The sequence below is a fragment of the Apaloderma vittatum genome, unplaced genomic scaffold (genome assembly GCF_000703405.1).
Source record: "Apaloderma vittatum isolate BGI_N311 unplaced genomic scaffold, ASM70340v1 scaffold17231, whole genome shotgun sequence".
Taxonomy (NCBI): Eukaryota; Metazoa; Chordata; class Aves; order Trogoniformes; family Trogonidae; genus Apaloderma; species Apaloderma vittatum.
This window is the reverse complement of record NW_009698676.1, coordinates 1-13,956: the sequence shown is the minus strand read 5'-3', so window position 1 is coordinate 13,956 and position 13,956 is coordinate 1. Positions and strand designations below refer to the sequence as shown.

At 42.5% G+C, this 13,956-nt stretch overlaps 1 protein-coding gene across 1 annotated transcript; it reads left to right on the top strand.

The window, feature by feature from the left end:
• Nucleotides 1-457: 457 nt before the first annotated feature.
• LOC104280462 (P2X purinoceptor 7-like) lies at nt 458-11,865 on the top strand (the record flags this gene model as incomplete). The annotated part of the gene is given in 12 exon segments (XM_009878120.1): nt 458-542; nt 1,387-1,446; nt 2,294-2,390; nt 5,357-5,389; nt 5,391-5,435; nt 6,002-6,051; nt 6,503-6,626; nt 10,146-10,245; nt 10,701-10,761; nt 10,861-10,922; nt 11,394-11,417; nt 11,491-11,865. Coding segments are annotated over 12 exon segments (1,116 nt in total), but the record flags the coding sequence as incomplete, so codon positions are not given.
• Nucleotides 11,866-13,956: the final 2,091 nt, after the last annotated feature.

Below are 13,956 nucleotides of genomic sequence, written 5' to 3'. Positions count from 1 at the left end.
AAATAGTCACTCTGGAAAGTTAAGGAGTAAGTATTTTAAGCTGTCTTAAAAGAAAAAAAAAAAGGAAGGCTTAGAGAGGGTGCTGCCATTTGTGACAGAAAAAGTCTGAGTCTACGTATACAGTAGCACCATATGGGTAAGGTTTTGGATGACATTAAGCCCTGTTGCATTTAATCCGTGTTTCACAAATGGTATCTGAAGGGTCAGGATGTCACCTCGTGTTGTCTATGTGATATTGGGTGGAAAATAGGAATTCTCTTCTTGCATATATCAGATAATTTCTGAGAAAGCTGATGATGTCCTTGGCTCATCCTGTCTGAGCCAGGTAGAATCTGAATGTCTCTCGGGGAGGTAGGGCAGGAGCAGCCTTGTCCTGTCAGGTGATGTTCTGCAGTGACTGAGATCTGAATCAAGTATGTGAAATTTTGGTCAGATTCGTATGATTTCTTCCATGTAGGCAGTCAAATCTTTTTTGCTGATGACCAACATCATTAAGACAGAGAAGCAGCTTGAGCAGAGGTGCCCTGCGCTGAGGTTTTTTTGTGATTTATACTTAGGATGTATTGAATGCATGTTGATGTAAGAGAATGAACTATCCTTTGCGCAGTCCAGGACAAACAAATACCGTTGCTCTTTATGTCTGTATCTCAGCAGATAACATGCAAGATTGAGTGTAATTGCTTTTGTTTCCTGCAGAACCAGCTGACAGTTGTGACTTTGCCTTGCACTGACAGCCTTGCAGCCAAACCTCTCTGCATCACTTTAGGGAGGTGATGCCGTACAGATTGCTGTCCAGCTTCTCTGGCTCCGCTGCTGCTCCTGAGGAAACCCGGAAGGAGTGATGGTGCTACAGAATTGCTGTCAGCTTCTCTGCTACTATGGTGCTCTTACTGTTACTGTTGATCATTCCTACCTGTCCCCTTCCTTGCTTTCTGTAGGTCAAACCTGGTTGCAGCTGCAGCTTTCCTTCATTTGACTGGCCTAAAAGTGGGACCTTGCAGAGTAGTTCCCAAGTACAAGTGGACTTGTATTTGGAAACTGGAAAAAGTATCTGGGACTGTTAGCAAACAATTAAAAAGTCCAATATTAAATTTATTGTGCTTAATACTATAGGACAGAGTGTGAAAAAAGAGGAAAAGACATCAATAATAAAGGGAAATGTTATTGTAAGCAAGGAAAGGGCTTTTTTCTGTTTTCTCAAGTTGCTGAGCCTTTATCTCCTATAAGCCAAATAATTAGTAAGGATTATGCCTGCTCTGCGTTATTTTCTCTTACTAGTTGGTACTTTTACATTGAAGCTGAGTAAGACTTTTTACACAGGTGTGGAGAGGGAGATATTTATATTGCTCTTTTATGTATTTTTTCTCTAGTATCCCTTTGATAAAGGGGTTATCTGTTCTTCAGACAAGTCCTGTGAATGAGGGAGTGTGGATATCCACAGTCATGGTATGTAAACAGCATTTTCAGATTGGAATATTTTTTTGTGGGTACTATCTTCTATTGTATTATTGACCAGTGCAGCATGTGCAAGATTTAACTTCTCTGGAAAGTTTCAGTAGAACAGTACAGAATCCTAAGAGATAATCTGAGACCGTATTTTCAAACCCACAAAACTGAGTTCTTAGCAGCTAATATGTGCCCTTGCTAGAACGAGAGACAGTGAGAGGGTGCAGAGGAAGGGGAGGTGTGAAGAAGAGCACAGACTGATGTGAATGAGGGCCAATCTCACTCCCATTGAAGTCGTTTATTGGGGACCAGTTGTGCACAAGGCATCATACTGTTTTTGTCAGCTATGTGAGTTCTTTGTAGCGTTGAGATTCCTTGAATTTGGGCTTCAATTTTGGCTGGATTATTACTTTCCCTGGTAAAGACTAAACGCTTAAAGAAAACGCTGACTTCCCAGGAGTGCATGAAGATTTAAGGTTTTCTGCCCACCTTTATATCCCTGTTTAACTTGCTTGTGTTGTTGAATTAAACTTTTGATTGAAATGATTGCTTTCTTGATTTATCCCAAGACTCAGATAAGTAACTTCATATAAAACTGCGAAGGAAATGACTTCACCCTCAGCCCAAACAATGACAAGCGCTGTTGACCCAAGCAAACGGCTAAAGAAGGATTGATGAGGTGTGGTAGGGCCGTGGTTTGGGTAGTTCTTAGTACAGCTTCCTCCTATAGAAAGCTGCAGCAATCTGAAATGTCAAGCTCCCTATCTTACATTTGAGGAGGAATCCACTAACTTGCTGAAATTGTCTCTAACTTGTCTTTCCTGAGTAAGAGTTTGTTTCTCTACAGGAGTTCAGACAGGAAGATGTGTAAATTATAGTGCAGCTGTTAAAACCTGTGAGGTCAGGTCATGGTGCCCTGTGAAATCCATGAAAAACCCTCCTGAGTAACTGAGAGATCTGCCTTTTTTTTTTTTTAATGCCAAAAGAAGAATTTACTTTGTCAAAGTAACGAAATTTTAGGATAATCCCTTTGCCTAGGCACATATAGATCTCATGTGTGTAAAATAGCTACTTCCTTCATAGCCATACTGTTAACTCTCATTATAATATCTAAATAACTTCTAACAATGTATGACTCATCCTGCTGTGTGATTCTGCAGTGAAGTCAGAGCCTCCAGTTTGTATCATCATGCGGCTGCCGTAGAAACAGTTTTAGATGTCACAGGCTCATCTTGAATTCACTGGAGGCATTTGGCTCATTAATTCAAATGTCAAGGAAAATGCAGCAGGATAAGATGGGTTTAATCAGTGACAAAAAGAAAAAAAAAATCCTGTCTTGGGATTTTCTTCTGCAAGGCTTATGGTGTAGAAATTCTTTGTAGCTTCATTTATGCCAGTGCAGTTTCTCCTGTCTCCCAGAGCAGTAAGGGTGGATTGGTTATGCTGCAGGCTCGTGTTTGGGGACCCACCTCAGACCAAAGAGCAGTCTCCATCCTCTCTAGGTAGATGATGAAAACCTCAATGCTGGTAATCTCTAACGGTGAGCTGAAAAAAACTCTAGGAAAAAGACTCCACACACCAATGCTACTGTGACCTAGAGAGTAGGATGGAGGGGCCTTGTAGCAATCTTTCTTTGTAACCTCATGGCTGTACAGTGTTCCAAGATGAAAATGTTCTATTTCTATTCTGTGTCAGCCAAAGCATGAAAGAATTCTATGAAAGATTTGATTTCAACTGAAGTGATGGAAATTATACTCTTAAGAGAGCAAACGATAATCAGTTTTAGCTCCTCTCAACCAGCTTTGAAGCGTATGTGTAAGAAACTAGGTCAATTATCACTTTTATTAACTCATTCCTTTTAAAGGAGACAAGTATGATTCTATGTATATATCCCATGTTTTCCCTAATTCAAGGTTTTCTGCAGAGACTGAGCAATTTTTCCATTGCCAGCCCCCCTCCAGAGCCCACAATGCCTCCTACAGCTCCTTCTGCTGAGGCTTTTTCAGCTCTTTAAAGGATTTTCCATTCCCTTCTCCTGCGGACAGAATTGTGATCTGAAAAAGGCTTTGTCCAGCAACAGGAAGGCTGTAATTGTTCATACAGCATCCGGGAAAGACATGCATGAGCTTCCTGAGTTAATGAAATCCTAGGGATCTTTTATAAAGTTTTAGCGACTGCCAGTCATTTTTAAATGTCACACTGCGTAGGCTCACTGCTGCGCATGTTACAGAGGGAATTTTGCTTTTAATTGCATTGCACACTTGACACATTCTGTCTTGTTTCCTAACCTTCCCCTGAAGTGCCAGTAGTCGGTCACTACCAAGGACCAAAAAGAATGGATGAAAGGTTTGATCCAAACTTCTAATGTATAAAGTTCCCTCACAAGTTCCATTGGCAAGGAAAACCTTAGGAATCACTAAAAAGCAAAGCTGAGTGTTTGTTTTCTAACTGAAGTCCAAGGTCAGAGCCCAGGAAGCTTTGCCATCTGGTTGAGATAGGTTACACCCATGATTGCCTTTATTGTCCAAATTCCTTTAAAAGGTAAGTTTCATAAACTATACCAGAGGCCTCCTTTTCCTTCCTGTTCGTTATGGCAGGAGCTGAACAAAGCCATTCCGTGCTGGCAAAAAGATTCTTTACTTTTTGATTGTTCGGTTCTGCCTGAGGCAGGGCACAGTTGTCAGATCAGCTGGCTGAAGGGCAGGTGTTTACAACACCTTCTGTGGATTAGATTCCAGATGTTTCCCAGGGGATGAATTAGGGACAGTTTCACATTATAGGTTGATTCATTTTTTGTTCTTTAAAAATTAACATACATTATTAATGTCTTGACTATCATACACTGAAGCTCATCAGTGACTTTCACATCCAGGTAGCATCCACAAATGTTAATCTGGTTTGCAGTCAAGTCTCATTCATTGACTTCCAGCTAACGTGCTTCTTGTCATCACAGATCCGTGATGCAGAGGCATTGCTCAAAATATGATGATAGGAAAAATACTCCCTGCTTAGAAGCATTGTCCTTTATGTGTGACTGCTTTGAAGACTGGGTTTCCTCCTTGGAATGGCTGTCTGGATGGAAATGAAAATGTTCCTGGCTCATTCTTAAACTGTAACAATGCCAGTATTCCAATTCAGCATAGTCCCTGTGCTAGACAAACAGTGCTAAAAATTGTATCTTTTTCTTTCCTACAGCCCTGGCAAGTCCTGGAGTACAGCAGAGATTGTCTCACACAGTCTACACCGAGGTTACCCAGCTGGCAACTTGTGGGAAAATTCCTTCTTTCTCAGCACATTGGCTTCGGAGAAGTCACTTTTTTTGAGGAAAGGTCAGACTAGCAGCCTGCTTTCCATTGTGTTTGTGTCCCGTCTATGTATTTAGGAACACAATCCACTGCCGGGGAGGTCTTCAAACCAATATCTGCTAGGAAGGCAGGACGGCCTTTGGCGATGTGATGGACACCTGAATTCCAGAGACATTCTTAGACTCTTACTAATTGTGCAGCACTGGTGTAAATGCCCATCTGTCTGCGGGGACCAGCAGCAAAACTGCCAATTCACCATGCAGAAGTCATCGACTGTCAGATGGTGTAATTTCTTACTACTATTCTAAAGCAAGATTTATATGAGAAGTCTCCCGAGATCATATATCAGCTGCATGTAGAAACTCTAGTTAGGCTTGGCCCACACAAACAAGTGCAATAGAGAGAGAACAATTTATACCTAAAACTAAGAAAACCACCTATATCTTTCTTCAACCCTTGAGCCACCTAACTCCCTGCATTTCAGTCTCTTATTCTTAGCAATATATTCCTCCTACTGACAGCTTTCCAGGTAATAGTAAAATAGCATAACATTAACTGATGTATTTAAGGAAAAGAAGTTAGTTAATTTGATGTTTCTTTTTTAGGCCTGCTGTTCTGAGGAGTTCTGAAGACTTCACTGCTAATGAAGAACAACATTCACTTCCCAAAATTTAATTACACTGTGTAAGTGCAAACATTACTCAATGCTTTTGAAGAGTGAGTAGCTGTGCTCTAAAGAAAAAGATTGTAGAAATTGGCACCTTCTTTACTGAAAAAAGCTATGCATTCAGGGCCGTATCTGCCTGAGTGACAATTACCAAGTTTCCATAGTTCTTTAGTTTTATTAATCCTTCAAGAACAAAAAGCACTAATGAGAGCTTGGGAACAAAGCCTCCCAGCATAACTCTTATTTCTCTGATGCACTGGGCAGCAGAACTGTTCGTTCAGATAAACTGGTTTATGTTAAGGGAAAATAACAAATATATAGTACAGCAGACGTGTGATTCCAATTATAAAGTGAAAGTGTTTTGTTTACACAGGTATGAATTTTGCTTGTGATAATATTCCGAAAGAAAAGAATTCATCTTGATGCCCAGATCCCAGTTAGGGATATATAGATCTGATAGCTACAAACCCTACATCATGTTGCTGAGGGAATCATCCAGAAGTCAGGCTGGCACAAATGGCAGCTTATATTGAGAGTCAAAAAGCACTTGTTTTTGCCAGTACATTTTCACTCTGTTCTTTAGGGGTTTGCGCCAAATGCCCTTAACACAGTATCTAGCCATACCTCTAGAAAGTCAGAATTAACAGATGGGTAGAAGAGACAAAGTGTCCTGCCCAGAGTCATCATCCGGGCCACATTTATTGGTTCTCAGCCTGACACGGTGCATTCAGGATGAAACATTTGCACTGGGTGCCTACCAAACTTAGGCTTGTATTCAGGCTTTTGGTTTGAGCCTATATTTAATTTAAAGCAATGAAATGACCCATCACTATATCAGCTACATCCACGCTTAGGCTATCAAGATGAAAAGATAGAAAAAGCGTGAATGGATGGTAGCTTCTTGCTCACGTAACAGTCCCTTCCACAGAAGACTGCCTGGTTGGCAAATGTTGCATATGAGTTAGCGTGTCTTACAGAGATGTCTGTAGCGGAGATGCTTCAACTCTCCAGTGATTTTAACCCCAGTTTAGCACAGGCACCCATTGTGGCACTGGTCCCTAAAGTTGCTGTCTCTGTTTCTAAGGAGGAGTTATTGCCATTGAGATTAACTGGGATTGTAACTCGTACAGCTGGTTTTATGACTGCAGTTCAAAATACAGCTTTAGCCACCTTGATTGCAGAAAAATACAGCCTGGATTCCAATTCAGGTGAAAAACATATATGAAGCACGTATTCTGTTTTCTGAGTTGAAGTAAAGATGTGACGAGTTGTGGAGAATGATAACTTGGAACAGCATTTGATTCTCCATATTCACTCTTGTAGTTGGGTCCTTACATGCAGGTACTGCAGTTGTATAGATGTATCATCATGGTCATCTTCCAAAGGAGAATGCTTGGATTGTGGGACATTTTATTTCTGTGTTGAAAGGCCTAGAAATTTCCAGCAAGTATTCTGGGAGCTAAGACAGAGAATAGTTTTGGCAGATTCTGCCATATGGCAATTGAAGCTTGAAACTACCTAAACTGGTGAGATTCCCAATGCAATTAACACAAGTAAAATACAAAAGTGTTTTTCTTCCATCTGGGTAACCCCACAGTTCACTGAATCAAGATTTATTCAAAAGCAAATTAGAGCTTTTGGTTCCATATGCATATAGCAGATTTATGAGAAGTTTTGACAAAAAATCTTGATGTGACTCCAGTGCTAAACAGTTACGCAAAGCATTTATCAAATGCTTATCAGCGTGCTTAAAACTGAAGTTGTCCCACTGATCTAGGTCAAAACTCTTGCATAACTACTCTTTCTTTAGATTCATGGCATGATTATTATTTCCTTATGGGTTTTCATACATTTGTGATGCTAACGTGAGTGCTATAACTGTCTAGAAGCTGCCAGCATATTCCAAAGCTGCATTTTGCTGGAGCTGTGCAAACAAAGAACAGGTGTTCCCTCTGCCCTGGCAGCCACAGGCAGGAGATGGGTTTGATCACAAGAAAAAATCCAGACAGTGCGGTGAGGCTGAGGCCAGCAACCTCTCTGTTGAATACATTTTTGTAGGCAAAGCAGTTTCTGAAAAGGCTTTTGGAAAAGACAGTGAAGTAGTTTTGAGGATGCATTAAGTGTGAGATTAACAGCTGGAGTCAAAATGGCAGGAATGGGGTTGCCCTGATTTTTTTACCTTTTTAAGCATCAAAACACCAGTCTGTAGCAAGATTATTTGCCTGCAGTTCAGCAGAAATCTCTGCTGCAGAAAGTGAGCCTGGTTTGAGAACTCAGGCTGCTGGGAGAGTGTGCATGATGCCAGACCACATCCTGGTGGCCTGACTCCGTATCTCTTAATCAAGGGGTTTACTGGCAGAGAAATGTCATTTTCTAATGTCTCCAAAAGAGGAGCAGTGTAGTTCAGTGCAATTTAAAAAGCAAAGACAGTGAAAGTGGAAGAGCAGTGAATAGATTGAGTATAGTACTATTTAAAACAAGCATGGATGTTTTGGCCAAAAACATGCACAAACCCTGCCACACTGTTGAGCTTGTGTATGCCAACTTATATAAACAGAGATGCTCATTTCAGTAGAATTAGCCAAGGGAGTAATGGAGAAAGAGCTAGAAATGATCCTGCAATTAATATATTTTGACATCAGTGACATCATAAGAATGTAAAATGCTACCATAGCAGAGGTCCGTCCAGCCCAGTGTCCTAAAGCTAACGAAGATCAAGAGCAGGAGAAGATTTTGGAAAAGAGCGTAATAAACGGGGCACATAGAAAATGCTGCTTCCCCTGCAGTCTAGCTGTCCTAGAAGTCAGGAAAGCTACTTTGGGCAGCTTACAACCTCTGTCTGCGTGGAGCCCTGTTGATTTAATCTCATTTCCAAATGGAATTTTGTGATAGACTTAAAGGGAAGCAGGCTTTGGCGTTCCAAAAGAAGAGAACTACTTGAGGTGCGAGGGAGCAAAGCTTCCACCAGTGATCAAGAAAGCTCTTAACAGGTCAGCTCTGCACACAGAGAGAAGGCTTCTATGTCATCAAGAGCAGATGTGAAATAACCTCTACCCTAGGGGCTAGAGAAAACCTCTGATCCTGGAAAGAGTCAGCAAAACTTTCAAATAAAACCTAACTAACCTACGGGCTTCAGAGGCTAAAAGCTGGCTGATAAAATGTGCCTTGGCCACAGGCTGCAGAACCGTTCAGCGCAGGAAAAAGGGCATTTCAAGCCTGTGCAAGCAAGGAGAAAGCAGAACACATCACAGTGTGTTTTTCTCTGAGTGACTCACTGCCTTCAGAAAATACAAATCAGACTGCAGTGAATAGGAAGCAAATGATTGCATGTTCTAGGGAACTCTGACTAAAAGCACTCTGCAAGTCTGCCAAACTTAGCTTGCAGTAGAATGTGCAGGAGAGAGTGGAATCAAATAAAAGTTTGCTGTGGGCTGGTTTGTTAGCATCAAGGTGGCAAAGCAGAGCAGCAGGGACTGAACCCAAAGAAGAAGGGAAGGAGGAAAACATATTTTTCTTTAGATGTCTCTACCATCTGAATGAGTGTCTGGAGACACTAGAAGGCAGAGGACTGAGCTGATGGCATTTACCCCAGACATATCCTCTTAAACAGTTCACTCTTTCAGTACTTGAACAGACAACCAACTATAAAACAGATTTCGAATAGCGTTGACAGAGTGACCTATGAGTATCTGCCGCCTCTGGAACGGGCCTTCTGTCCCTTTGGCTAAGCAAATTCCCATTCAAATTATTTATCTAAATGAAAGAGCCCAGGACTTAGAGATCACTCAAGTAAACCAGCACTTTAAGTCCTGACCGTATGCCTGAGGCAGAAGACATATGGGTATTGTTAGCACAGGTTGGATATTAGTACCATTGTGTGTTTTGCTGTGTCTTTCAGTTGAATGTGATGATGGTGTCTGTACTGCCAGCTTTTCGTGGTCAGATTTAAAAAGATCTCTTTGTTCCATGCTCTGTGACTGCTTATTGATCCGTAAGCTGATGCAAGCTGTGCATCAGGAGGGTCATGTTCTTGAGAGAATAAGAATGTGGAAGTTAATAAAGGCTCACGTGGTTCTCTGTACTGAGGAAAGAATGGAAAATTGCTGATATCCAGCATGCTCAGGTGTGCTCAGGAGGTGGGAGTTGGTCGTGAGTAACATGAAAATAAAGCCTCCAGAGCATGGGCCCTCCTATCGCTGTTGGCTCCTCACGTGTCTTTCCTAGGGTTTCCTGTCTGCTTTACCTATGACTGAACTTTTTTCTGCGGCTTCAAGTCCCAGTTTGAGTTGAGACAGGAAAACACTTGTTGGACATTTTTCGGACTTTTAATTTGTCTAAATCTCTATATAAGTATTAATTTAGTTTAGACTGCCAGGTCACATGCTGGACAAAATACTGCTCCTCAAGCTGGCCTCAGCACCTTCATTTCAGAACGCTGAAAGGGCTGGAGGAAAAGGAGAGACCTCCTTTTTTGTTCTGCAGCCTGTGGCATTATATCCCCCAGGGAAGCTGCACAGATCATAGAATCATAGAATGACCTAGGCTGGAAGGGACCTTAGAGATCATTTTAATCCAGCCTCCCTGTTGCCAGGGACACCACCTCTGGACTAGATCAGGCAACACACGGGGACTGAATGGGAATTGAACCCGCGACCTTGGCATTGTTAGCACCACACTCAACTGACTGAGCTAACTGGCCCCCTAGATCTTCATTTATTCTTTTGCAGATATGCAGGGTACTACAAGCTACCACATGGAATGGAGCAGAGAACCCTTTTCAAAGTCTACAGAATACAGTTTGATGTCCTTGTCTTCAGCACAGACAATGCAATTCTTTTGCCTTGTAGAGAGAGATGAAAGCTTGCTATTTTCTTCACCCCCATCTGTCATATACCCATCTCCTCTCTCCTGTCTGTCGTTCTGGGATGGAAGTCATGTCAGACAAGTAGATCTAAACTGAACTGAACAGTCTAGGAGAGCAAAGCTGAGGATGAAATGGCAGGGCTGCGAGAGAGGCAGGGTTGTTGGTCAAGAACGAGACAGTCACAAGTATCATCATGACATGATGTTTTTGTCATGAAGCCTGTGTGTCAGCACTGTTTTCCTCTCAAGCGATTTATTCTCCCCTGCAAAGTGTCTGACATGGTCTATTAAATTTTGGAATTGACTGAATTGTAAAGAGACAAAGATACGTTGGGAAGACACAAACAGAGAAAAGCCGTTAAGTTGAATGAATGGTAATAGGTCTTGCCTCACAGTTATTCTTTTCTGCTGTCTTTAAGGGTAGAAAATTTAACAGCCTTGAACTCATTAAAAACATAGGGTCCATGATCTCCTATATTGGTTTGGTGAGAGACTTACTTTTTGTGTTAATAAAGCCAGTTCTGGAGACAGTGTCATTAATAAAGTGGAATCACTACTTGGTTTTTGTTTCATGTACAGGTTGCTTGATAAAGAAGCTTCTGAAAACAAGCTTGCAGCATGCTCATGGCAGCATCGGTGAGGTAAAGACAGACACTTAACCTTTGGGATCCTCCCTTCAGAAGGGAGAAGTGAGAAATATCATTCCAAACTTATTTGGTTTCCCACCCGCCCCACCATGTTTCCGGATTAGATTCTGAGAGGCTAAAACTAGATTCCTGTTGTCCGCTTTGAGTTAACGGGTCCTGTGACCAGAGGATGTATTTTATAGGGTCAGCTAAAAATTGCTGCTTTCCTGTGGTGGGTATGTGCCAGCAGGAGTGCGTTGGCTTTGCAACAACTTGCGAGGTGTCGATTTGATTTCGCTAGGGTGGGCGTTGGCAACACAGAAAGACAATCCTCCTCCAGATCTGCTGATCTGTCATCATTATTCCTATTGTGCTGTGTCGAATGAGGAACCCAGTGGTGAGGATCACTGTTGTAAATTCTCTCTGCAGTTGGATGTAGCGGCAAACACTGTTTTCTTCAACTTCTGGTGGGAATTGTTGTTGCAGAACCACCCTCTGAAATTCTGTGATGCTGGCAGCTGCTACCAGTGACTCCAAGGAGAACCACAATAATGAAGAATGTGAACCGATGCGCACCCCTGAGTGCACTGATAACCACGACGATGAAGAACACGAGCTGGGGCAACCTCTCAGACAAGGGACCTCTACCCCAGCCTGCCAAAAGTTGTGCTGCTGTGGCAAATGCCAGCCAACACAGAAGCACCATGAGCTGCCGAAGCAAAAAAAGGGCAGTGCATCACAATCTCCCATTGATTTGCTGTCCAGTCACACCCTGAAGAAAGCTTTTCTCTAGAAAAATCCCTTTCTGGACCTTGCATACAAACAGCACATTCACTGGCATTTTGGCTCTTTTGGTCTGGAACATGGAGTCATCATCCCAAGCTGCTGCAGGTGGAAAATTAGATATACTTATCTCAAAGCTGGTTTTAAGATGGAACAAAGGTGTAGCATAGCTTGAGTTTACACTGTGATTCATCTTGGACATTCAACCTTTGTTTTCTGTCATGGACCTTTTTAAAAAAAAATGAGCATATGATTTCCCAAAATATTCTGTAGTACAGGTGAATTCTTGTATACTGTCGTTGGAGAGGCATGGCTGCCTACTGCTTAGCATAGAGGAGCAAATACCTGGAGCTAAAATGCTTGTTTGTCCCTTTGCTTCATTCTGCGAGTCACCCCCTGTGGTTTGGAAAAGGAGGCTCTGGGGTGAATTCTCATGGCTATGTTCTAGTGAGAAGTTCCAGGCCTCCTGCCTTGGCATGTACCAGAATCCCAGCTGTGTCAGGAGATGATCAGCACCCTGGAAATATGGAGCTAAAAGTCATCTCAAAAGCATGACCCCTGAAGGAAGGAAGTCGAATGAGATATTGCCTGAAAACGTGGTCCTGAGCATTTTGGTCCCCCAGCCTCACCACCTTTCTGCAGCCCTGGATCAAGAGCCTCTAGAAAGAGGCCACAGAGCGCGTGTAGTTTTGTAACTTGCCATTGAAGGTCTCATGGTCCCTCCAGATTAAACAGGCTTGTTTCCGATGATTTCAGTGACACAGACAAAGCATTTTCTAAAAAGCCCAGCTGTTCCCTTTGTATTACTCTTTTTAGCTTGAACTCAGGAATTACAATGAAAAGTGCTTCTGTCATCTTTGTGTAATATTTTCAGACATTTCATTCATACTCATTGAAATTGTAATGTTGGACGTTGGCCTCCTGTTTGCCCTGAGCTTCAAAGAGGCCTTGCGTCCCACGTCTCCTCCTCCTGAACCTGGCACAGGGCGAGTTGCTGGTGTACAGCTGAGGAGCAGTAAATTCAAGGTAGATTAATCTGTGCTCCAACGCCTTTTGAGTTCTTTCTTTTTGTTATACTTGAACGTGTTCTATTTTTGTAGAAACAAGGTGAGAAGGATTGTAACGGGTATATTCTGCACTCCTTTCAAGTAAGCTTTGTTCTTTCTGAGCTAGCCCAGCAGTTTGCCATTGCCATTTCCTACATATATTTTAAGATATATTGCTGGCAAATTATGCCAGCTATATTTATATCTTCAGCTGCAATGTGCATTAATTTTATTAACCTTCATATTGCAGCATCTTATGTATCTTGAGTGGGGAACTATTACACCGGGCATTAGTGCATTCCTGTTCTGACACATGAACTGACTCTCCTTTTGGAAAGAATTACACTGGATAATCACTTAAGACTGTGATTTTAATCTCCTTTGTATATACGTTCTTCCTTATCCTCTTCCCTTTTTTTTTTGTCCTTTCAGATTTGACTGGTTTTGTAACAATTGCAGTGTTTGACTTATCTGTAGCTAACTCAAAATCTCTTTAATAGTTTTGTCTGAAATTCCCACTGCCTGTTTGCCAGTTCGCTTCATCTCTAATGATTTACGTGCTCTTATAAGGGTTACGACGATGTTTCTAAACCAAGCACTGTGTTGGGCAGCTCAGCATCAGGTGGAAGGTGCATGAATAAGGTGCTGCAGATCTCTGCTTTTCTATCAAATCATAGAACCATGGGATGGTTTGAGTTGGGAGGGGCCGTAAAGACATCTCGTTCCAACCCCCCTGCCATGGCCAGGGACACCTCCCACCAGCCCAGGTTGCTCCAAGCCTGCCCCAACCTTGCCTCGAACACTTCCAGGGACGAGGCATCCACAGCTTCCCTGGGCAACCCATTCCAGGCTCTCCCCACCTTCACACTGAAGAGCTTCTTCCAGATGTCTAACCGGAATCAACCGCCCTTCAGTTTAAAACTGTTGACCCTCACACAGAGATTAGTTCTGCAAGAGGGTAAATGGAGGTTCTGCTCATCGTGGATGGGAGGGCGACATGGTGAGATGTTTCTGCTCTCTCTTGCAGGCAGCAGCTCCCTCCTTGCCCCGAGCTGGCACCAGGTTACCTCTTGGTATCGGGGTGGCCCCAGCAGACTTTCAGGTATCCGCCAGTTCCCCTACATTTGCTAACAATGAGTAGCATGGAGGAAAAAATAAACCCACAGATTTAGCAACTAGGGTGCGAGCATCCTCCTCGCCACGGCGAGAAGCCTCGGGAC